General features: G+C 45.5%; 2 protein-coding genes across 5 annotated transcripts in view; one reads left to right on the forward strand and one right to left on the reverse strand.

Moving 5' to 3' along the window:
- Positions 1 to 6,963, forward strand: part of LOC139381235 (Na(+)/H(+) exchange regulatory cofactor NHE-RF1-like) — a 50,049-nt gene extending 43,086 nt beyond the window's left edge. Inside the window, exon 6 of the mRNA XM_071124699.1 lies at positions 5,397 to 6,963. Coding sequence (XP_070980800.1) covers positions 5,397 to 5,555 — 159 coding nt within the window. The 3' untranslated portion in view covers positions 5,556 to 6,963. The remainder of the gene's footprint in view (positions 1 to 5,396) is intronic.
- A 7,319-nt stretch (positions 6,964 to 14,282) lies between these two features.
- The window catches only part of LOC139381390 (caskin-2-like), an 81,129-nt gene continuing 70,422 nt past the window's right edge, over positions 14,283 to 24,989 (reverse strand). The window contains exons 13-21 of one of the 4 annotated variants that reach the window (XM_071124877.1): positions 24,737 to 24,826; positions 24,225 to 24,382; positions 23,973 to 24,054; positions 19,369 to 19,454; positions 19,044 to 19,154; positions 18,793 to 18,894; positions 18,334 to 18,472; positions 15,576 to 18,096; positions 14,283 to 15,497 (exon numbers count right to left, since the gene is read on the reverse strand). In XM_071124877.1, the coding sequence (XP_070980978.1) occupies positions 15,401 to 15,497; positions 15,576 to 18,096; positions 18,334 to 18,472; positions 18,793 to 18,894; positions 19,044 to 19,154; positions 19,369 to 19,454; positions 23,973 to 24,054; positions 24,225 to 24,382; positions 24,737 to 24,826 (3,386 nt within the window). In that variant the 3' untranslated portion in view covers positions 14,283 to 15,400. The remainder of the gene's footprint in view (positions 15,498 to 15,575; positions 18,097 to 18,333; positions 18,473 to 18,792; positions 18,895 to 19,043; positions 19,155 to 19,368; positions 19,455 to 23,972; positions 24,055 to 24,224; positions 24,383 to 24,736; positions 24,827 to 24,989) is intronic. The other 3 variants (XM_071124878.1, XM_071124879.1, XM_071124880.1) reach the window with 3 other exon arrangements.

A 24,989-nucleotide genomic window follows, 5' to 3' on the forward strand; every position in this document is an offset into this window, starting at 1 on the left:
GTTTGTGTGTGTGGACGTGTTTGTGGACGTGTTTGTGTGGACGTGTTTGTGGACGTGTGTGTGTGTGGACCTGTTTGTGGACGTGTGTGTGTGGACGTGTTTGTGTGGACGTGTTTGTGGACGTGTGTGTGTGGACGTGTTTGTGGACGTGTTTGTGTGTGAGTGTGGACGTGTTTGTGTGTGAGTGTGGACGTGTTTGTGTGTGAGTGTGGACGTGTTTGTGTGTGAGTGTGGACGTGTTTGTGTGTGAGTGTGGACGTGTTTGTGTGTGAGTGTGAGTGTGGACGTGTTTGTGTGTGAGTGTGAGTGTGGACGTGTGTGTGAGTGTGAGTGTGGACGTGTGTGTGAGTGTGAGTGTGGACGTGTGTGTGAGTGTGAGTGTGGACGTGTGTGTGAGTGTGAGTGTGGACGTGTTTGTGTGGACGTGGACGTGTTGGTGTGTGGGTGTGGACGTGTTTGTGTGTGTGGACGTGTTTGTGGACGTGTTTGTGTGGACGTGTTTGTGGACGTGTGTGTGTGTGGACCTGTTTGTGGACGTGTGTGTGTGGACGTGTTTGTGGACGTGTGTGTGTGGACGTGTTTGTGGACGTGTTTGTGTGTGAGTGTGGACGTGTTTGTGTGTGAGTGTGGACGTGTTTGTGTGTGAGTGTGGACGTGTTTGTGTGTGAGTGTGGACGTGTTTGTGTGTGAGTGTGGACGTGTTTGTGTGTGAGTGTGGACGTGTTTGTGTGTGAGTGTGGACGTGTTTGTGTGTGAGTGTGGACGTGTTTGTGTGTGAGTGTGGACGTGTGTGTGAGTGTGAGTGTGGACGTGTGTGTGAGTGTGAGTGTGGACGTGTGTGTGAGTGTGAGTGTGGACGTGTTTGTGTGGACGTGGACGTGTTGGTGTGTGGGTGTGGACGTGTTTGTGTGTGTGGACGTGTTTGTGGACGTGTGTGTGTGGACGTGTTTGTGGACGTGTGTGTGTGGACGTGTTTGTGGACGTGTGTGTGTGGACGTGTTTGTGTGGACGTGTTTGTGGACGTGTTTGTGTGTGTGTGGACGTGTGTGTGTGTGTGGACGTGTGTGTGAGTGTGGACGTGTGTGTGTGGACGTGTTTGTGTGTGTGTGTGTGGACGTGTTTTTGTGTGTGTGTGTGGACGTGTTTGTGTGTGTGTGTGTGTACGTGTTTGTGTGTGTGTGGACGTGTTTGTGTGTGTGTGTGGACGTGTTTGTGTGTGTGTGTGGACGTGTTTGTGTGTGTGTGTGGACGTGTTTGTGTGTGTGTGTGGACGTGTGGGCGTGGACGTGTGGGCGTGGACGTGTGGGCGTGGACGTGTGGGCGTGGACGTGTTTTTGTGGACGTGTTTGTGTGTGTGTGGACGTGTTTGTGTGTGTGTGTGTGTGTGGGTGTGGGTGTGGACGTGTTTGTGTGTGTGGACGTGTTTGTGGGTGTGGACGTGTGAGTGTGGACGTGTGTGTGTGGGTGTGGACGTGTGGGTGTGGACGTGTGGACGTGTGGGTGTGGACGTGTGGGTGTGGACGTGTGGACGTGTTTGTGTGGACGTGTTTGTGTGGACGTGTTTGTGTGGACGTGTTTGTGTGGACGTGGACGTGTTGGTGTGTGGGTGTGGACGTGTTTGTGTGTGTGGACGTGTTTGTGGACGTGTTTGTGGACGTGTGTGTGTGGACGTGTGTGTGTGGACCTGTTTGTGGACGTGTTTGTGTGGACGTGTTTGTGGACTTGTGTGTGTGTGGACGTGTTTGTGTGTGTGTGGACGTGTGTGTGTGTGGACGTGTTTGTGTGTGTGTGGACGTGTGTGTGTGGACGTGTTTGTGTGTGTGTGTGGACGTGTTTGTGTGTGTGTGGACGTGTTTGTGTGGACGTGTTTGTGGACGCGTTTGTGGACGTGTGGACGTGTTTGTGTGGACGTGTTTGTGTGGACGTGTTTGTGTGGACGTGTTTGTGTGGACGTGTTTGTGTGGACGTGTTTGTGGACGTGTTTGTGTGTGAGTGTGGACGTGTTTGTGTGTGAGTGTGGACGTGTTTGTGTGTGAGTGTGGACGTGTTTGTGTGTGAGTGTGGACGTGTTTGTGTGTGAGTGTGGACGTGTTTGTGTGTGAGTGTGGACGTGTTTGTGTGTGAGTGTGGACGTGTTTGTGTGTGAGTGTGAGTGTGGACGTGTTTGTGTGTGAGTGTGAGTGTGGACGTGTTTGTGTGTGTGAGTGTGGACGTGTTTGTGTGTGTGAGTGTGGACGTGTTTGTGTGGACGTGGACGTGTTGGTGTGTGGGTGTGGACGTGTTGGTGTGTGGGTGTGGACGTGTTTGTGTGTGTGGACGTGTTTGTGGACGTGTTTGTGGACGTGTGTGTGTGGACGTGTTTGTGGACGTGTGTGTGTGGACGTGTTTGTGGACGTGTGTGTGTGGACGTGTTTGTGTGGACGTGTTTGTGGACGTGTTTGTGTGTGTGTGGACGTGTGTGTGTGTGTGGACGTGTGTGTGAGTGTGGACGTGTGTGTGTGGACGTGTTTGTGTGTGTGTGTGTGGACGTGTTTGTGTGTGTGTGTGTGGACGTGTTTGTGTGTGTGTGTGTGTGGACGTGTTTGTGTGTGTGGACGTGTTTGTGTGTGTGTGGACGTGTTTGTGTGTGTGTGGACGTGTGTGTGTGTGGACGTGTTTGTGTGTGTGTGGACGTGTGTGTGTGGACGTGTTTGTGTGTGTGTGGACGTGTTTGTGTGGACGTGTTTGTGGACGCGTTTGTGGACGTGTGGACGTGTTTGTGTGGACGTGTTTGTGTGGACGTGTTTGTGTGGACGTGTTTGTGTGGACGTGTTTGTGTGGACGTGTTTGTGGACGTGTTTGTGTGTGAGTGTGGACGTGTTTGTGTGTGAGTGTGGACGTGTTTGTGTGTGAGTGTGGACGTGTTTGTGTGTGAGTGTGGACGTGTTTGTGTGTGAGTGTGGACGTGTTTGTGTGTGAGTGTGGACGTGTTTGTGTGTGAGTGTGGACGTGTTTGTGTGTGAGTGTGAGTGTGGACGTGTTTGTGTGTGAGTGTGAGTGTGGACGTGTTTGTGTGTGTGAGTGTGGACGTGTTTGTGTGTGTGAGTGTGGACGTGTTTGTGTGGACGTGGACGTGTTGGTGTGTGGGTGTGGACGTGTTGGTGTGTGGGTGTGGACGTGTTTGTGTGTGTGGACGTGTTTGTGGACGTGTTTGTGGACGTGTGTGTGTGGACGTGTTTGTGGACGTGTGTGTGTGGACGTGTTTGTGGACGTGTGTGTGTGGACGTGTTTGTGTGGACGTGTTTGTGGACGTGTTTGTGTGTGTGTGGACGTGTGTGTGTGTGTGGACGTGTGTGTGAGTGTGGACGTGTGTGTGTGGACGTGTTTGTGTGTGTGTGTGTGGACGTGTTTGTGTGTGTGTGTGTGGACGTGTTTGTGTGTGTGTGTGTGTGGACGTGTTTGTGTGTGTGTACGTGTTTGTGTGTGTGTGGACGTGTTTGTGTGTGTGTGTGGACGTGTTTGTGTGTGTGTGTGGACGTGTTTGTGTGTGTGTGTGGACGTGTTTGTGTGTGTGTGTGGACGTGTTTGTGCGTGGACGTGTGGGCGTGGACGTGTGGGCGTGGACGTGTTTTTGTGGACGTGTTTGTGTGTGTGTGGACGTGTTTGTGTGTGTGTGGACGTGTGGGTGTGGGTGTGGACGTGTTTGTGTGTGTGGACGTGTTTGTGGGTGTGGACGTGTGAGTGTGGACGTGTGGACGTGTGGACGTGTGGGTGTGGACGTGTGGGTGTGGACGTGTGGGTGTGGACGTGTGGACGTGTTTGTGTGGACGTGTTTGTGTGGACGTGGACGTGTTGGTGTGTGGGTGTGGACGTGTTGGTGTGTGGGTGTGGACGTGTTTGTGTGTGTGGACGTGTTTGTGGACGTGTTTGTGGACGTGTGTGTGTGGACGTGTTTGTGGACGTGTGTGTGTGGACCTGTTTGTGGACGTGTTTGTGTGGACGTGTTTGTGGACGTGTGTACGTGTGTGTGTGTGGACGTGTTTGTGTGTGTGTGGACGTGTGTGTGTGGACGTGTTTGTGTGTGTGTGTGGACGTGTTTGTGTGTGTGTGGACGTGTTTGTGTGGACGTGTTTGTGGACGTGTTTGTGTGGACGTGTTTGTGTGGACGTGTTTGTGTGGACGTGTTTGTGTGGACGTGTTTGTGTGGACGTGTTTGTGTGGACGTGTTTGTGTGGACGTGTTTGTTTGTGGACGTGTTTGTGGACGTGTTTGTGGACGTGTTTGTTTGTGGACGTGTTTGTGGACGTGTGTGTGGACGTGTTTGTGTGGACGTGTTTGTGTGGACGTGTTTGTGTGGACGTGTTTGTGTGTGTGTGGACGTGTTTGTGTGTGTGTGGACGTGTGTGTGGACGTGTGTGGACGTGTTTGTGTGTGGACGTGTTTGTGTGTGGACGTGTTTGTGTGTGGACGTGTTTGTGTGTAGACGTGTTTGTGTGTGGACGTGTTTGTGTGTGTGTGTGGACGTGGACGTGTTTAACTATACTTGTAAGAGATCAGAAGTATCCACAGCAATAGTAAACAAACATTTGGCCAACTGGGGACATTTTGTTAGTCCCTACAAGATAGAATTCTATTTCTAGGGGGTTTATGGTAAAGGTTAGAATTAGTGTTAAGTTTAGGGTTAGGAGCTAGGGTTACAGTTAAGGAAAATAGGATTTGGAATGGGACTGAATCGTGTCCCCACAGACTGTCATTTATTTTTTATTTAACCTTAATTTAACAAGGCAAGTCAGTTAAGAACAAATTCTTATTTACAATGATGACCTAGGAACAGTGGGTTAACTGCCTTGTTCAGGGGCAGAACCACAGATTTTTACCTTGTCAGCTCGGGGATTCGATCGAGCAACCTTTTGGTTACTGGCCCAGCGCTCTAACCACTAGGCTACTGCCGCCCCCAGCAGTGAACATTTTTATCAGTGGAATATATATATATTTTAATAAATACATTTTACCCCCTTTTCTCCCAAATTTCGTGGTATCCAATTGTTAGTATCTTGTCTCATCGCTACAACTCCCGTACGGGCTCGGGAGAGACAAAGGTCGAAGGTCATGCGTCCTCCGAAACACAACCCAACCAAGCCGCACTGCTTCTTAACACAGCGAGCATCCAACCCGGAAGCCACCCGTACCAATGTGTCATAGGAAACACCGTGCACCTGGCGACCTTGGTTAGCGCGCACTGCGCACGGCCCGCCACAGGAGTCGCTGGTGCGCGATGAGACAAGGATATCCCTACCGGCCAAACCCTCCCTGACCCGGACGACGCTAGGCCAATTGTACGTCGCCCCACGGACCTCCCTGTCGCGGGTCAGTGGAATATCTCATGAGTAAATCTCTGTCTCTGTCTGTCTGTGCAGGCACAATTCCAGGTGGTTCCGGCTAAGGAGTCTGATGCAGGCCTAGCCCTCAGCATGTCTCTAGCCCAGGCCAAGGAGAGGGCTCACCAGAAACGTTCAGCCAAGAAAGTCCCTGCCATGGACTGGCGCAAGAGGAATGAACTCTTCAGTAACCTGTAAACCACATATTTCCTTCCTCCTTTTTGTCTACCTTTTGCTCTCTCCAAACGCGCGCATACACACACGTGAAAGTGTTATTGGTTGTGATTTCATTATTTTCATCATGTTAATTTCGGGTTTAAACACTTTTTAAAAATTTAAACGCCACTCCTAAATAAGAAACAATGTAATTAACAATTAGAAGCTGGAAAAACAACGTACAGTTGACCTCTAGTAGAGTAAGATGATGACAAAATAAGAGATTATGGGATGCAGGGAAAATTATAAAGGAATTAACATTGCTATAAAGTGTGTTGTCAGTCTTTTAATCTGCAATCTGGTTGGTTGGTGGTCGCAATGCTTCCTTTTAAAATCATGAGCTAGCCAATAGCAAGCTGGAACTGATGGAGCTTTGTGGATGACTGATTCATCTTCAATCTTATTTCCAGAGACTTTCATGCTTTAGTACTTCTGACTAGATGAACGACAGACAATCTGTTGAATTCTTAGCAATACAAGACCATTGTTTAAGCATTTATCACCTAAGTGGTCTACACGTCTGTTTGGCAAATATTACTGAATTTGTTCAGGAATTGTATCATTCTAATGCTGACCTCTGGTTTACTTTGTTGTGATGTTTACTACCCTGTCTATTTGAAGATTTTGTCATGTCAATTCTGTTCTAAATGTGACATGGTCATATATGTGGTTCTAGATTTTTGAATCCAAAGTGAACCATTCTATCTCAGTGTAAACATAAACATTCCTGGGTTAACAACCTGTCCAAACCGGAGTTCAATCACACCTATTGTAAAATTCTAAAAAATGTTCCCCCTGCCATTGTCTCAACGTTTTAAAGGATGACATGAAAATATAATTTTTCATGTTTCTTTCATTAGATTTGTACATAGTGAAATATGTCTTAAAGAAATAAATCCTCTGTTTGTTTCTGAATAGACTCTTGGTTGAATGGAATGTTAGCCAACTGTACAGTGTATCACTCATTTCCTTCTTTATGTGTCAGTTAAATCTGGTTCAGGGCGCCACTAGGCGTATAGACCAGGGATCAACTCTGGTTCTGGAGAGCTACTGGGTGTGAAGGCTTTTGTACACTGTACACTGGTAGAAGGGCTGAGTTGTATTGATGAGGATGACAGCTATAAATTTGGGATCAAACATGTCTTTTTGTCTATCTTCTTTAACCCTTTTTGTGTGTGTCTCACCATGCATTCTCTGTGGGATCTCAAAGGAAAACAACTGTTTTAGATTCTCCCTTTTTAATGGTTTAAACAGTAAACTGATGAGTAAACAGGTGGGCGTGCATCACAAACAACACAGACCAATCAGCAAGTCAATAGCTAGTGCTCTAGAACAATGTTCTGACATTAGAATGAAGCCTAAAATAATAAACACTTTACAGTTTTTGCAATTCCTGTTAGTAAAGTGTCATTGTTGTACTTTATCACTAGTTAAGGTTATGTACAGTAAGAGGTTTTAGGGCTCTATTCAATCCGTATTGCGGAAGTTCAGCAGTACAGCGTGATTGAAATGTAACGGCAATATTTCCGAGTTAGTGCAGACTGCATTCACGGTAAACGCAGTATAGATCATGTATGGAACATTTCTGGTGTCTTTTAATTCAGCTGATGAAACATAGGACCAATACTTTACATGTTGCGTTTTATATTTTTGTAAAGTGTATAATTGCAGTATTGATGGGTACTGTACTGTAGGACCTGAGTATATTGGCAATTTAATGCTTGAGTAAAAGTAACTATGTCTGTGTCCCAATTACAAAATGTCACCCTATTTCCAATGAAGTGCACTACTTTTGACCAGGGTCCTATGGGTCCTGGTCAAAAGTAGTGCACTAAATAGAAAATAGGGGGGCCTCCCAAATGCCACCCTATCTGATGAAAGTAGTAAACACTGCATGAAGCAGAAGCAGCTACAGTTGAAGTCAGAACTCCTCCTAGATACAATATTATCCTACTGTACAGTGCTAATCAAATGGCTACCTGGACTATTTGCATTGACCCCCCCCACTTTACACTGCTGCTACTTGCGTTTTATTATCTATGCATGGTCACTTTGCCCCCATCTACAGTTGAAGTCGGAAGTTTACATACACTCAGGTTGGAGTCATTAAAACTCGTATTTCAACCACTCCACAAATTTCTTGTTAACAAACTTTAGTTTTGGCAAGTCGGTTAGGACATCTACTTTGTATTTTCCAACAATTGTTTACAGATTATTTCACTTATAATTCACTGTATCACAATTCCAATGGGTCAGAAGTTTACATACACTAAGTTGACTGTGCCTTTAAACAGCTTGGAAAATTCCAGAAAATTATGTCATGGCTTTAGAAGCTTCTGATAGGCTAATTGACATAATTTGAGTCAATTGGAGGTGTACCTGTGGATGTATTTCAAGGCCTACCTTCAAACTCACTGCATCTTTGCTTGACATCATGGGAAAATTAAAAGAAATCAGCCAAGAAAAACATTGTAGACTTCCACAAGGTTCATCCTTGGGAGCAATTTCCAAATGCCTGAAGGTACCACGTCATCTGTACAAACAATTGTATGCAAGTATAAACACCATGGGACCACGCAGCCATCATACTGTTCAGGAAGGAGACGCATTATGTCTCCTAGAGATTAATGTACTTTGGTGCGAAATGTGCAAATCAGTCCCAGAACAACAGCAAATGACATTGTGAAGATGCTGGAGAAAACAGGTACAAAAGTATCTATATCCACAGTACAACGATTCCTATATCGACATAACCTGAAAGGCCACTCAGCAAGGAAGAAGCCACTGCTCCAAAACCACCATAAAAAAGCCAGACTACGGTTTGCAACTGCCCATGGGGACAAAGATGGTACTTTTTGGAGAAATGTCCTCTGGTCTGATGAAACAAAAATAGAACTGTTTGGTCATAATGAAATAGGGAATAGGGGGAGGCTCGCAAGCCGAAGACCACCATCCCAACCGTGAAGCACAGGGGTGGCAGCATCATGTTGTGGGGGTGCTTTGCTGCAGCAGGGACTGGTGCACTTCACAAAATAGATGGCATCATGAGGCTGGAAAATTATGTGGATATATTGAAGCAACATCTCAAGACATCAGTCAGCAAGTTAAAAGCTTGGTTGCAAATGGGTCTTCAAAATGGACAATGACCCCAAGCATACTTCCAAAGTTGTGGCAAAATGGTTTAAGGACAACAAAGTCAAGGTATTGGAGTGGCCATCACAAAGCCCTGACCTCAATCACATAGAACATTTGTGGGCAGAACTGAAAAAGCGAGTGCGAGCAAGGAGGCCTACAAACCTGACTCAGTTACACCAGCTCTGTCAGGAGGAATGGGCCAAAATTCACCCAACTTATTGTGGGAAGCTTGTGGAAGGCTACCCGAAATGTTTGACCCAAGTTAAACAATTTAAAGTCAATGCTACCAAATACTAATTGAGTGTATGTAAACTTCTGACCCACTGGGAATATGATGAAAGAAATAAAAGCTGAAATAAATCATTCTCTCTACTATTATTCTGACATTTCACATTCTTCAAATAGTGGTGATCCTAACTGACCTAAAACAGGGAATATTTACTAGGATTAAATGTCAGGAATTGTGAAAAACTGAGTTTAAATGTATTTGGCTAAGGTGTATGTAAACTTCCGACTTCAACTGTATACACACAATATCACAGCTACATGACTACAAAACTATTATGGAATATTATAATCATGGACTTTTGTTATATGAATGCTAATATAAATAACACAATGTTGTTGACATGACATATGACAGAGAAGGTGCATATACAAGTAAATATATATAAGTTAAAAAAAATAATCTACAAAATAAAGTCAGTCGATGTAGTCATTGTAACAAGAACACTTTTTCAGAAACATTCATGAAAGTTAAATACATTCGAAAGCGGCTTTCTCTCTTGAAGAAACCATCACTGAAATGGGCCCAAATCCGCCCCCTTGTCTTTGGTTTTGGGGTGGCACTGGTTACCACAGAATTCAAGTGACAGTTACATTTGCCAAGACCCACCCCACAGTTTCTGATAACAATTGCTGGAACAGCATTTGAGAAACAAAGTTAGATTTTTTTCCTGCTGTGGCTACATACAATTTTGGCCTTATAAATTCATGATACAGTATGATTCTGGAATATAACTTATGGAGCCTCATGAGCTTTGAACAACTATCTTCAGAATTCAAAATATAAGCTTGTTTTACTCAAATGTTTGTAAACAAAGTAAATGTAAACAAACACTATATACAGTGCCTTGCGAAAGTATTCGGCCCCCTTGAACTTTGCGACCTTTTGCCACATTTCAGGCTTCAAACATAAAGATATAAAACTGTATTTTTTTGTGAAGAATCAACAACAAGTGGGACACAATCATGAAGTGGAACGACATTTATTTGATATTTCAAACTTTTTTAACAAATCAAAAACTGAAAAATTGGGCGTGCAAAATTATTCAGCCCCCTTAAGTTAATACTTTGTAGCGCCACCTTTTGCTGTGATTACAGCTGTAAGTCGCTTGGGGTATGTCTCTATCAGTTTTGCACATCGAGAGACTGAAATTTTTTCCCATTCCTCCTTGCAAAACAGCTCGAGCTCAGTGAGGTTGGATGGAGAGCATTTGTGAACAGCAGTTTTCAGTTCTTTCCACAGATTCTCGATTGGATTCAGGTCTGGACTTTGACTTGGCCATTCTAACACCTGGCTATGTTTATTTTTTAACCATTCCATTGTAGATTTTGCTTTATGTTTTGGATCATTGTCTTGTTGGAAGACAAATCTCCGTCCCAGTCTCAGGTCTTTTGCAGACTCCATCAGGTTTTCTTCCAGAATGGTCCTGTATTTGGCTCCATCCATCTTCCCATCAATTTTAACCATCTTCCCTGTCCCTGCTGAAGAAAAGCAGGCCCAAACCATGATGCTGCCACCACCATGTTTGACAGTGGGCATGGTGTGTTCAGGGTGATGAGCTGTGTTGCTTTTACGCCAAACATAACGTTTTGCATTGTTGCCAAAAAGTTCAATTTTGGTTTCATCTGACCAGAGCACCTTCTTCCACATGTTTGGTGTGTCTCCCAGGTGGCTTGTGGCAAACTTTAAACAACACTTTTTATGGATATCTTTAAGAAATGGCTTTCTTCTTGCCACTCTTCCATAAAGGCCAGATTTGTGCAATATACGACTGATTGTTGTCCTATGGACAGAGTCTCCCACCTCAGCTGTAGATCTCTGCTGTTCATCCAGAGTGATCTTGGGCCTCTTGGCTGCATCTCTGATCAGTCTTCTCCTTGTATGAGCTGAAAGTTTAGAGGGACGGCCAGGTCTTGGTAGATTTGCAGTGGTCTGATACTCCTTCCATTTCAATATTATCGCTTGCACAGTGCTCCTTGGGATGTTTAAAGCTTGGGAAATCTTTTTGTATCCAAATCCAGCTTTAAACGTCTTCACAACAGTATCTCGGACCTGCCTGGTGTGTTCCTTGTTCTTCATGATGCTCTCTGCGCTTTTAACGGACCTCTGAGACTATCACAGTGCAGGTGCATTTATACGGAGACTTGATTACACACAGGTGGATTGTATTTATCATCATTAGTCATTTAGGTCAACATTGGATCATTCAGAGATCCTCACTGAACTTCTGGAGAGAGTTTGCTGCACTGAAAGTAAAGGGGCTGAATAATTTTGCACGCCCAATTTTTCAGTTTTTGATTTGTTAAAAAAGTTTGAAATATCCAATAAATGTCGTTCCACTTCATGATTGTGTCCCACTTGTTGTTGATTCTTCACAAAAAAATACAGTTTTATATCTTTATGTTTGAAGCCTGAAATGTGGCAAAAGGTCGCAAAGTTCAAGGGGGCCGAATACTTTCGCAAGGCACTGTAGCCTCAAAACATGGTTAAAACAACACTGAGTACACCAAACAGGAACCCCCTCCCCTGTCCTCAGAATAGCCTCAATTCGTTGGGGCATGGTCTCTACAAGGTGTCAAGCGTTCCATAGAGATGCTGGCCCATGTCGACACCAATGCTGGCTGGATGTCTCTTGGGTGGTGGACCATTCTTGATACACACGGGAAACTGTTGAGCATGAAAAACCCAGCAGCGTTGCAGTTGTTGACACACTGACACCGGTGCACCTGGCACCTACTACCATACCCCGTTGAAAGACACTTCAATCAACGGCACACTTACACAATCCATGTCTCAAATTTCCTTCTTTAACGTGGCTCCTCCCATTCATGTACACTACTTGAAGTGGATTTAACAAGTGACATTGATAAAGAGATCATAGCTTTCACCTGATTAGTCTGTCATGGAAAGAGGAGGTGTTCTTAATGTTTTGTATACTCAGTGTATAATGTTGATATCATGGATGGTCAGTGCTTGCCATCCATAGCTCTGTCTATACATTTGAGTGGTTAGATTTATCAAGCCCCATCCATCCCTCATATTTTTTACCAAAACAGGGGCGCTTTGTTATTGTTTCAACTGCTGACTGCTGTTTTAACTAGGTCAGTGTTTACTGTAGGTTACATTACTACAGTCCAGTTCAATGTACAGTACTCTGAGGCTATGCAGTAGACTTCTGTGCAGGGGTGGGCAACTCCAGTCCTCGAGGGCCTGATTGGTGTCACACTTTTTCTCCATCCCTTGCAAACACAGCTGATTAATCCAATTGCATTCTAAATTGAAGATCATGATTAGGTGATTATTGGAGTAAGGTGTTTTAGCTGGGGCAAAACTGTGGCACCAATCAGGCCCCTAAGGACTGGAGTTGCCCACCCCTGCGAGAGCCATCCAAGCCTGTTATAATGTTAAGGTGAGTATCAGTGGAGGCTGTTGAGGGGGAGGACGGCTCCTAATAATGGCTGGAATGGAGCTTTTGCTGTATTTGATACCATTCCACTGATTCTGCTTCAACTATTACCACAATCCGGTCCTCCCCAATCCGGTGCCACCAACCTCATGTGGTGTGTATACTACCCACCTCACAGCCTATACAGTGGCAAGAAAAGTATGTGAACCCTTTGAAATTACTGGGATTTCTGCAGAAATTGGTCATCAAATTTGATCTGATCTTCATCTAGGTCACAACAATAGAAAATATAGTGTGCTAATAACACACAAATTATTGTATTTTTCTTGTCTATATTGAATACATCATTTAAACATTCACTGTGTAGGTTGGAAAAAGTATGTGAACCCTTAGGTTCTCCAAAAGCTAATTGGAGTCAGGAGTCAGCTAACCTGGAGTCCAATCAATGAGACGAGATTGGAGATGTTGGTTAGAGCTGCCTTGCCCTATAAAAAACACTCACAAATTTTGAGTTTGCTATTCACAAGAAGCATTGTGTGATGTGAACCATGCCTTGAACCAACGAGATCTCAGAAGACCTAAGATTAAGAATTGTTGACTTGCATAAAGCTGGAAAGGGTTACAAATGTATCTCTAAAAGCCTTGATGTTCATCAGTCCACGGAAAGACAAAGTGTCTATAAATGGAGAAAGTTCAGCACTGTTGCTACTCTCCCTAGGAGTGGCCATCCTTCAAAGATGACTGCAAGAGCACCGTGCAGAATGCTCAATGAGGTTTAAGAAGAATCCTAGAGTGTCAGCTAAAAACTTACAGAAATCTCTGGAACATGCTAACAGCCCTGTTGACGAGTCTACAATACGTAAAACACTAAACAAGAATGGTGTTCATGGGAGGACACCACAGAAGAAGCCACTGTGGACCAAAAAAAACATTGCTGCACGTCTGAAGTTTGCAGAAGTGCACCTGGATGTTCTACAGCGCTACTGGCAAAATATTCTGTGTACAGATGAAACTACAGTTGAGTTGTTTGGAAGGAACACACAACACTATGTGTCAGGAGAAAAAAAGGCACAGCACACCAACATCAGAACCTCATCCCAACTGTAAAGTATGGTGGAGAGAGCATCATGGTTTTGGCTGTTTTGCTGCCTCAGGGCCTGGAAAGCTTGCTATCATCGGCGGAAAAATTAATTCCCAAGTTTATCAAGACATTTTGCAGGAGAATGTTAGGCTATTTGTCCACCAACTGAAGCTCAACAGAAGTTGGATGATGCAACAGGACAACAACCCAAAACACAGAAGTAGATAAGCAACAGAAGAAAATATGCCTTCTGGAGTGGCCCAGTCAGTCTCCTGACCTCAACCTGATTTGAGATGCTGTGGCATGACTTCAAGAAAGCGGTTCACACCAGACATCCCAAGAATATTGCTTAACTGAAACAGTTTTGTAAAGAGGAATGGTCCAAAATTCCTCCAGACTGTTATGCAGGTCTGATCCGCAACTACAGAAAACATTTGGTTGAGGTTATTGCTGCCAAAGGAGGGTCAACCAGTTATTAAATCCAAGGGTTCACATACTTCTTCCACCCTGCACTGTGAATGTTTACATGGTGTGTACAATAAAGACATGATTTTTTGTTTGTTTGTGTTATTAGTTTAAGCAGACTGTTTGTCTATTGTTGTGACCTTGATGAAGTTCAGATCAAATTTTATGACCAATTTATGCAGAAATCCAGATATTTTCAAAGGATTCACATACTTTTTCTTGCCACTGTACATGTCAGTAGTATAAACACCTGTACAGTTGATTACTGCTATTTGGGTTGTTAATCAGATTCATCCCGCCATTCTTGATCTTCTTTTTCCCCTTCTTACATTTTAATTGTCTAACATTTGTCTGCATTGTTAGGTGCTAGAAACATAAGTATTTTGCTGCACCCGCTAAACTGTGTTTGCGACCAAAACTTATAACATTATAACATACTGCAACACCTTCACTACACAGCTGCGCTTTACCCCTTTGGAGAGCTAACACTGGATTTCCACTTTGGTAAACCATAAACAAATACATATGCATGGAATTTAATTCAGATAATATGTCATCTTATAGATACTTACCCAACTCCAACAATAATTAACCAAACTATAGTATATTACATGTTAAATAACATAAGATAAAACAAATTAAAGTACTTTTGAAATGCCATAGTTACACTTAACATTGAAGTAAATAGGTGCTCCCTTTGTTAAAACAAATGCAAAGTAAACTAAATTCTCAGTTTTCAGGAACATTAAAGATTTATCTCATGTTAAAAATAGACACTTTTTTAACGTAACATTGGGTAAAGTTTAAGACGAGAATATAATACAACTTACAATACATACATGTTGAAAATGGACCCTTATTCCCATTGGTAAAATCTGGTTGGTTCAGCGCAAAGCTGTAGCCTAGCAAAACCATTGATCCAGGGTTATGTGCTTCAGTTTAGATAAGTTCTGGTGTGTGTGCCTCTCACTGATGCTATTCCAACAACACAACCCACAGGTGTATCCCTCAGTAAGGTGTATCCCTCAGTAAGCGCTTGCGTAAAAAATTCTGATGACAAAGTGTTTGTGTAAGATATCTGCTCTCCTCAACCCTACAGCTCCCCTCTCCCTACGGCTCCCATCTCCCTTCTCTCACCCTTTCACATTCCCTCACCCTTCCTTTCCCCTCTCTCTTCACCTCCCTCATACTTTCTGTCATCCACCCTATGAGAGTGGATGTTGGAAACATGCAGATCAGTCTAAGCAAGTTTAGGGCACCGTTCTGCATGGCTCGCTAATTCCCTATATAGTGAAATACTTTGACCAGGACATGTAGGGCTCTGGTCCAAAGTAGTGCACTATATAGTGAATAGGGTGCCATTTGGGTCAATGCCTAGGTATCTAGGCAACCGAACCCAATCCATTAAACCCAGCTGATCCTATTCAGTTTGCCTTGAGTGAAATGAAGAGGATTTAATCCAACATGGCATCCAGCTGGTCAGCGAGGTCACCAAACATGTTGCCGATGTCATCCAGAATATTCCCTGCTGCTTTCACTGTGCCGCTGCCACTGGAATAGAGAGAGGAGAGTGTTAATACAATGAGTGTGTGTGTGTGCATGTGTCTGCCACATGTGTGTGTGTCTTACCCGTCAGTGTCGTCCTGAGCCAGTTTCCTCTCTACATCTTTCAGCGCTTCCTCGAGTGACGTGCTGGTCTCATCCAGCCTCTTCTGAACCAGTACCTCCGAGCAGGCCTTACCAGCCTGGGCCTTTACTGCTCGCCCTGCCTGGCCTGGAGGCCCTAAGGTGCGGTAGGATGAAACGGGGGCTGCCTGGGCTGGGGAAGTGAAAACCACACTCTGGACCACATTGAGAGTCACACCAGGGGAACGGGCTGTAGGGGCTGACGTTATGGATGTGCTGCGCTGGGGAAGTCTAGAGACAGTAGCAGGCGTCTGGTGATTTACTGGCTTGGATGTTATTGTTTTCTGTGGACTGGCTGGTTTGGCTGCTGTTACTAGTTTCTGTGGATTGATCGGTATGGAGTTGGTTGTGCGTGTATTTTGTGGGCTGGCTGGTATATGGATAGTTGCCCGTGTCTGTTGACTGGCTGGTCTTGAAGAAGTTGTGTGTATTTGTTGATTGGCTGGTATAGGAGTGGTTATATGGTTGTGTGTGCTACCTAATTTGGACGTTGGTGCTGTCTTCTGTTGACTGCCTGGTTTAGATGTAGTTGTGTGTATCTGTTGACTGCCGGTTTTAGATGTAGTTGTGTGTATCTGTTGACCAGCTGGTTTGAGGGGAGTGCTGGTTGGTTTGGAGGACAGAGGTGGTTTCTGGCATTTCCCTGTCGATCCTACTCTCTGTAAACTGCGCTCTGACCTCACACCTGCTTCCTCCTCACTCTTTATGTCTCTGTTTGTGTGTGTGTGGAAGCCGTTGGACCGGCTGTGTGTGTGCGGCTGTGTGTGTGCGTCATCTTCGCTGGGGGTGAAGATCTCGTCCAGTGTGTGTGTGTCCCGGTCTTTAGGCTGACGCCGCCGTTTGACCGTGTCCGACTCTTTGAGGTTGAACTCTGGGATCTCCAGGGACTTTGGGGGCTGCATCTTTGGGTCTTCTAGAGAAGCCTGGGGTTGGATTTCAGGCTCTGCCCGGGAACCTGCTCCCAACCTGGGCCGCTGTTTGATGGTGAGGTTGCCCTCCTCCGCGAAAGGGAGGTTCTCACTGGAGCTCCTCTGAAGTGACGTAGAGCTTTCCAATACTGAACCACTCTTCCTCCCTCTCTCTCCCTCCTCTTCTGGGATTCTCTCGATCCCTCCATCTCTATCTCTCCGCTCGCTCCCCATCCTCCTCAGGCCTTCCAGCCCCAGAGCGGGTACAGGTTTGTGGGAGGGGAGGGTGGAGGTGCGTGGGGAGGGTAATTCTACCCCCTTAGAGGGACTGCCCCTGGGCCCGGACCCCTGTAGCCTGGCTGCAATGCTCCTCACACTGCCTGCACTCTCAGTCTCCACCCCTGGCACCTCCACTGACACTACTGCTCCTCCTCCTGATTCGTTGGCCTGGCTGCCACTCACTGAGCTCAACCTCTTAGGTGGTGGTGGGGGCGGGCCTTTGCGGCGAGAGCGCACAGCGAATGTGTGGCTCCGGCTGATGTGGCGTTGGACGGCGGAGGATTGGCCGCGGCCTGGTTTGCGTCCTAGTGTGGCGTACGAGGGCATGGTCACCGGGGGAACGGATTCTTGCGCCGATAACTCGTCATCTTCCAGTTCTCCATCTGACAGGGAATAGTGGGTCAGACTCTGGGTGCGTTTCTTAGGGCCCTTAAGGGCCTCTGTGTTGAGGCCTAGTCCTGGGAGGGGGACAGCTCCAGCATGGGGCTTGGGTAGACCACGCTGGCCCAGATCGGTACCTCCTCCCTGGGTGTGGAGGTAACTGAAGGTCCTCTGTGTGGGGGAGGCCTGGGGAGAGAAAGAGGGGCGGTGGGGGTGGGCAGGGGACTGGCAGGGTTTGGGTTTACTGGGCACGGGCACGGCTGGGTAGGCGAAGCGGGGCATCTTGCTGGGGGTGAGAGGAGGGGTGATGGGGGTGATGGGTAGTTTAGTGGGGGGCTGGCGCAGCTGGTCTGACCACAACTCTGTGGGTCTCTGCCTGTCTCTCTCTGGACTCCCTCCTCCCCCCTGTCTCGCCCATCTGCCTCCCACTCCCCCCAGGCTCTCGTCCGAGCGACTGTACACTCCAGCCGATGCCAGAGTCTGTTGGTGAAGCTCTTGGGAACATCCCGAAAAATTCCCAGAATTCCCAGATCCGCGGGAGCGCGTTCCAATGCTCTCCTGGCTGAGCGACATCGGCGACACCACACCCCTCACCACACCTCTCACACACATCCCAAACCCCCCTATCCCCACCCCTCCTCCTCCTGCCCTGCCCATCATGGCGTTTTGTAGCTCTGTGCTCAGCTCGCTGTCCTGAAAGGAAAGTAGGGGTGTCCTGGGAGTGTGGGGGGATGGGGGGCAGCAGTCGGCAGGGGGCTCAGGGGGCTCGATAGCCACCAGCTCCAGAGCCGCGAGGGGTTTACTACACCGTAGCGTGCCGGAGCAATTGGCATGGTGACGGGAACGATGCAGGTCGCATAAACGCTTCACGGCTAACATCAGCTTCTTCTGATGACCTGGGAGAGAGAGAGAGACAAAAATAAATTCAACACAAATTGAAGAAAAAGAACTATGGAAAATAATGATAAAAAGTGGTTAAAAGGGTTGACCATTGGTTGTCGACACCAAGGCTGTTATATTGGTGAGGGGGAATGTGTCCAAGAGCTATCACACACCCTTCTGACAGACAGATGACCTTGCTTAGTGTCAGTGCATCTGCAGTGTGTGTCCCCGTGCGTGTGAAAATCCCTTACCCAGTTTAGTGATTCCTATCTCTGATAAGTCTTCCCATGTGATATCCTTGACGATGCTGATGGTGTCATAACCGTTCTCACACAGTCTTTTCTGGTACTGAGGGAGACCAATCGCACTCAACCACTCTGACAGCTCAGACTGACAGAGAGAATGAGAGAGAGATGGAGAGGAAACAAAGAAACAGCATTTATTCAATAGAGTGAGAGTGAGACAGAGTGAGAGTGAGACAGAGAGAGAGTGAGACAGAGAGAGAAAGACAGAGGGACAGAGGGTGTACTTCTTGTCCAATGGTTGTACGACAAAACACAGTTACTGCTGATTGTAAAGGTGTACATGAAACACAAAGAACTAATTATTATTAATGACATAGAGAGAGAGAGATGTGCAGTCTATCAAAGGCTTGTTGTTATCAGCCATAACTGTGTACAGAGTGCAAAGGTCATGTGAAAGTCTCTTACAGGGATGTAGTCAGGTAGCCATTCTGGGATGTTTAGGTTGCCTATCTCCATGGAGATCTTCTTACGGTGGCCTGGCTTGGTCACACCGATAGCTGTCAGGTCCTGGAGAGAGACACACCAGGTTAGAAAGCCCCACGACTAGGCTGTCAATGATAAAAATGACTACAGAACACATTCATCCATGCTCGTTAATTATGTTGACCTAAAAAGAGGTAAATGTGTGAATGGGGTAATACAATCCAGCGTCTGACCTCTGGGGTCATCCTACTGATAGTAGGCACATCGTATCCTGTTGTAAGGAAGTTAGCAGTGTAGCTCTCCAGCTGGAACTCACACAGCCATTGGTAGATGGCCTCAGAGTCCTATAGACAGAGAACAGAAGGTTATCACACAACCAAACCACATGAGGTTGGTGGCACCTTAATTGGGGAGGATGGGCTCTTAGTATTGGCTGGAACAGAATAAATGTATTGGTAATTGCACTCATCAAATCAAATGGTTTCCATGTGTTTGATACCATTCCATACCACTCCCCTCAGCAGCCTCATGTGACACACACACACACACTCAACTCACCCTGCCCTCCAGGAGCTGATCTGGACGCATGAAGCCACCCTGCTCCCCTGACCGAGTATCACTGCTGACCTGATGACGCAGACCACCTGGGAAAGAGAGAGAGAGATAGGGAAAGATTCCAAAATCACCAAAAGCAATGCACAGAGGTCACAGATCAGTTGGTAGAGCATGGCAACCCCTGGATAGTGGGTTTGATACTTGGGACCACCCATAGGTAAAAAATGTATGCACGCATTACTTTGTCCCTTTGGATAAAAGTGTCTGCTAAAATGGCATATACATTGAGTACACCAAACATTAGGAACGCCTTCCCAATATTGCCATCAAAACAGCCTCATGTCATCTGAATGACACACATACACAATCCATGTCTCAATTGTCTCAAGGCTTAAAAATCCTTCTTTAAACTGCCTCCTCCCTTTCATCTGCACTGATTGAAGTGGATTTAACAAGTGACATCAATAAGGGATCCTAGCTTTCACCTGGTCAGTCTATGTCCAGGAAAAAGCAGGTGTTCTTAATGTTTTGTACACTCAGCGGTGTATCACTAACAGCCTACTACTGTAACAGCAAGCTGAATGAAGGACCAAGATAAGGCTGTATTATCTTGTAGATCTGTAGGGTCAGTCAACAGATTACTGCAGCTCACTGAAGAATGCATCTTCACCATTCCTCTCTGTCTCTCTCTCTTTCACCTGGGGCAATGGTTTTGATCCCAACCTCTCTCCTCCCTCCCTCCCTTCCCTCTCTCCTTCATTCCAAACATGTCTGGGCCCCATCCCCCCTCCAGAGGTGAAGAAAGCACCTGAGTGAGAGGTATTTGGCCCATGTGTTTGTGTCTGTACGCACCTCATCAACCCCTACATCCAAAACACACACATGCTTCTACTCACAAGGCTGACAAAAACAGAGACAGAGAGAGAGCGCAACAGTGAGAGAGAGAGACAGAAAAAGCTGGAAACAGGGAGAGCTAGAATACAGGGCATACATTCAGCACACACAGCTTGTATGGACATATCAATACCATAGGTATACACTGTATCTGGAAACTAGGCCTAAGCTGAGTATTGTAGCAGTGAAGTGGAACACAGCGATCACACAGAGTACAGTGTAGCACACCTTTACCGGTTTATAAGAACGCTGCCTGAACAGCACCCCCCTCATGTATCACATCTACCGGTTCTGAAAACAGAACATGACACTTGAATGAAAGGACTACAGTGCAGGACTGACTGAATAGGACCCTGTCTGTGCCAGTCTTACACACAGACATGACCATACCCACACTAAAAATGTTGCTGTAAACTTACATCAATGTTACAGTTAGCTACTGGAATTATATATTACAGTACTGTAAAGAGCAATGCATTGTGGGGCTCAATGGCACAACAATACTGCTGATCAGAAATGTGTATCCTAATTATCCAGCACTGTCTCACTACAAAACCCCGGAGTAAAAACATATTCACTGCAGAACAGCAGAAAAAAAATGCTCAGGTGAAGAAGTAAACAAACAAAACACACTTTAGTAAACAAAACTCTATGGGTCCATACTTAAGAACATTAGAAATGTTTAAAATACGCATCTAACAATTAAAATTCTCCACGTAGTTGCACGTGATAAAACGCTACATAGTTGTTCCCATTACATAACCTGTCACATTTAGCACTATGCTAACCTGGCCAGGGGGCAGTGATTATGTCCGGTAACAAATTCTGCATCAGCCAATTACACATGTTTACGTGGATGGACACGATAGAAGACTTGTCAAATGGCACCAACACACACATTTCTACTGGACCAATAACTCGCAGTGTAGCGAGCCTGGCGCATGCTATTTTTTGCCGTAAATTTGAATCCCCGGTGAGATATAGCTTTATCCTTTGAAATGTAGAATTACATTTATTTTCATAGTTTGTTGAGAAGGGAAGTGCAGCCAAAATCTTGTATATAAATATATTTAATGAGGAGCTTCTTGGAGTCCCTCTTGTAGACCGATACCTACAGAGGTGAAACGTTAGAACTGCCGGAGAACACCAGAGCGATACTCTGTCACTTCTCAGAATGCTGGTCTTTAATAAAGTTTAGATCAAAGCTGAATAAATGTCCCGCAATAACTTAATGATTCATTTGTATTCTGCCAAGGCCGAACATACCGAGTATAATAGCATAGTGTAACGTTACTGACTAAAAACACCACTTAATTTCTTATGTAGGCTACACTTACATGTAAAACGTTTTATATGCATTATTACATTAATCACATATGCGTTATTTGAATTGAGCATCAAGGACCAGCAGTGAACAGTTTTTTCCTTAATAATCAAGCTTGACGCGAAGGGTCTCGAACCCACGTCTAGTGTGGATGGACAAAATCAATATGCCTTCGGTGGCGCGTTCCCGGTCTACTTAGCATGTTACTGCACCCCGAAGATACAGTCAATCACCTTAGCGGAATACGCCATCCAGTAGCGATGGTATTAGTGGTACATGACAGATATTTGAGTAACTTAAATGTTGTGTAGACCTTTATGTTTTTCCAGTAAAAGCACATGGATGTGTGTTAAGCAAAAGGGTGCGACTTTTGTCATATATGCGAGAACATGCCTTTCGAATTGTGCCTAACGCTAGTAACCTAGATGCATCTGGCAATATTGGGACTAAACTTTCTAGACCAAGTAAACCTTGAATGTGGAGGTTTAAAATATCCCTCTGGTGACCAAATTGACCTATTTTAAGAAATGCCATTGGTTGGTGGATATAAAGTCTAAGATCTTTGATAGGCTGATGAGGAATTTGTTACAGCATAGAGCTAAATGAGCCAGACAGCTAACATATAGCGTTGTATCACGTGCATCTCAAACTTTGAATAATGTTTGCAAGTCTGGACCCCATGTATTTAGCTACACTAATGAAGGTTAGCGTTTTTCGTCATTTAATCTTTTGGAGGCAGCTCTGCAGAGTTGTCACGAGCTGGCACGGCCACAACATCTCATTTGAAAACTAACCCTAACCACACTGCTAACCCTAATGCTTAACCCTAACCTTAAATTATGGCAAAAAGCGATATTTTGTTTTCATACATCTTTACAATATAGCCAATTTTTACTTTAAAAGCTGGCCCATCTAGCGGATATCGCTCAGTTCTGCCTCCAGGACAAGACTCATCCCAATAAACGTCAACCTGACAAAATAACCTTATCTTCTAACTTGCTACATTTGGCCTGAAAATAGAGATGAAACCTTTTCACCCTGGCTCTCTGCCAGACTACATTTGAGGACTTTTCCCCCCCTGTTTCTCCAAGTTGTTTAGGTCAAACAACAAACACTGGTAAACGTCTCCAGTAAAATTATAATCACACTAAAATAAGAGTAATTAATAGCTGAAGAGATTGTAGATAATAACAAGGACTAACAAGGACTGGCCAGGAGAACTAAGTCTTACCCCTCTTGAACAAGGAAAGTGGTGGAGCTCCTGTCTTTTTGCACCTCATCTCTCATAAACATATCTCTCTCTCTCTCATCTGGTTTCTGTAATTCTCTTTCTTCTCTTTCAACCCATCTCCAATGTCTCCCTCTACTCTGACTCTCTCTCACACACACAGACTATGTTTTGTTATTCTCTCTCACTGACTTTCTCTGTCTGTCTCCTCCCCTTTCTCTCTTAACCACTCCCTCTCTCTGTCCTGGTGAAGTATTTCTGTTGTTGTCTCTCTCCATCCCTTCCTCCTCCCTTCCAGGTCAGGAGCAGCTGATAGCGGTTTGTTCAGGCCTTACTCAGCAGAACACCGTAAGCTGACAGAATACCTGTATCTCTCTTTCCTCTTGTCCTACCCCGAACCCACAGATGAGAGACCAAAGACTCACTGTGTCTCTTTTTATTGCTTCTGTAGAGAGCTGAGCTTCTGTCTGTATCCCAAATGGTAACCTATTTCCTATATAGTGCACTACTTTTGACCAGAGACCTATGGGCAATGCCATTTGGGACGCAACCTCTGTCTTTTATGTTTTGCAGTGAGGTGAGCTGGAGCTGAAATCTCCTCATGTATTTTATTGGTTTATAGTGAGGAGATCCGTTGTCTATATTGGTTTGTGGAGAGATAAGTTTCTGTGTTTATCGGCTGTGTAGAAAGCTGGTTTATGAATTGTTGATGTAGAGGGGTAAGCACTGTATTTCTTTCTCATTTCCCCACTGCCCTGTGGCTGTAGCTAGCTACTATTGGCCTGGCCTGGGCTAGAAGGTGGATCGTCTGACCTCGTAGACTGAATACAGCTAGTTAACAGACAAAAAGGCATACAGAATATACTGTATTGACTGAAAATTACAGACAAAATGTCTGTGGGGTTGGCATGGGAAAATGCTGAGTATAAATAGATAAAGAGTTGAAGGGAAAGGGAAGAGATTAGAGGAGGGTAGAGCAGAAGGGTAAGTAGTGTAAAGTAGCGTTGTGGTCAATTCCATTTCAATTCAGAAAGAAAATCAATCTAATTCTAATTCCAAATGTTGCTAATTGAAAAGTATTCAAGAGAATTGGAATTGCAGTGTACTTCCGGAATTGAAATGGAATTGACCCTAACCCTGGTGCACAGTAGTGTAACTAACCTGTAGATCCATCAAGTTGTTTGCTGTGGACTGGTCCTACTGAGCGAAACTGCTGTTCTGATTCACCAGCAGAGGGAGCCAGCTACACACAGAAAGAGGAAGACCTTGTTCAGCTATTTGTGGTTTATATATATGACTGTTAATAAGGTGAATATACTTTCTATATTTTTTTCCTGCAACCAAGTGTAACCTTTATTTCAGCTAGTGATATCTATAACATTTCAAAAATAATTGCCAGGTCACTGTGCTCACCTTGGCCATGTAGGAACCCAATGTGGCTGCGGTTTGGTGAGTGTGTGACCCGTTCTGTCCAAAACTGTTCTCGGAGCTCTGCCCGCTGCCAGCACTACGACTGCTGCCCACACTACCTGCACTGCTGCCTGCACTGCCAACACTGTTCCTGTCTCCTGCTAGAGGGAGAATGAGGAGAGAGGGAGGGAGTATAACATTGTGGCAAAGTTTGCTTCCATGGGCACTGTCACCCCTCGTCAGGGAGGGAGAGAAAGGAAGACAGAAAGAGAGGATCAGTGGAGAAGTGTACAGTACACGATTGGGTCAAGATCAGGGAATCAGCTGGGAATGGACTGGACACTTGGACAGGACACTTGGAGGGGAACAGGTCAGCAGCATGGGTCTTTAGGTGGGGATGGAGGCATTAATTTGGACTTTATGATGGGTAGAGGGTGGTACATCTAGCAGAGTGGGTAAACAGAGGGGCACGAGGTAGTCTGGGTAATTGGGTAGCTGGGTACACACACTCTTACCAGTGTGAGAGTTCCTGAGGACCCATATGTCCTCACTGGGGCTAGCAGGACTAGCTGGGGCTGAAAGGAGACTGCCAGGTGTACAGGTACCTAACAAAAACACATACTGTAAGCCAGGGCTGGTGGAGGTGTGCTGGAGAGTGGGGGTCATGGGGGAGAGCGGGGTCAGAGGACTCCAGGGTGACTCTCAGCGGGACTAAGGCGGGTATGGAGTAGGGGGTGGGGGTATTGGGGGGTTGTCAGGGCCCCAATG

Source organism: Oncorhynchus clarkii, chromosome 23, assembly GCF_045791955.1.
Source record: "Oncorhynchus clarkii lewisi isolate Uvic-CL-2024 chromosome 23, UVic_Ocla_1.0, whole genome shotgun sequence".
Lineage (NCBI taxonomy): Eukaryota > Metazoa > Chordata > Actinopteri > Salmoniformes > Salmonidae > Oncorhynchus > Oncorhynchus clarkii.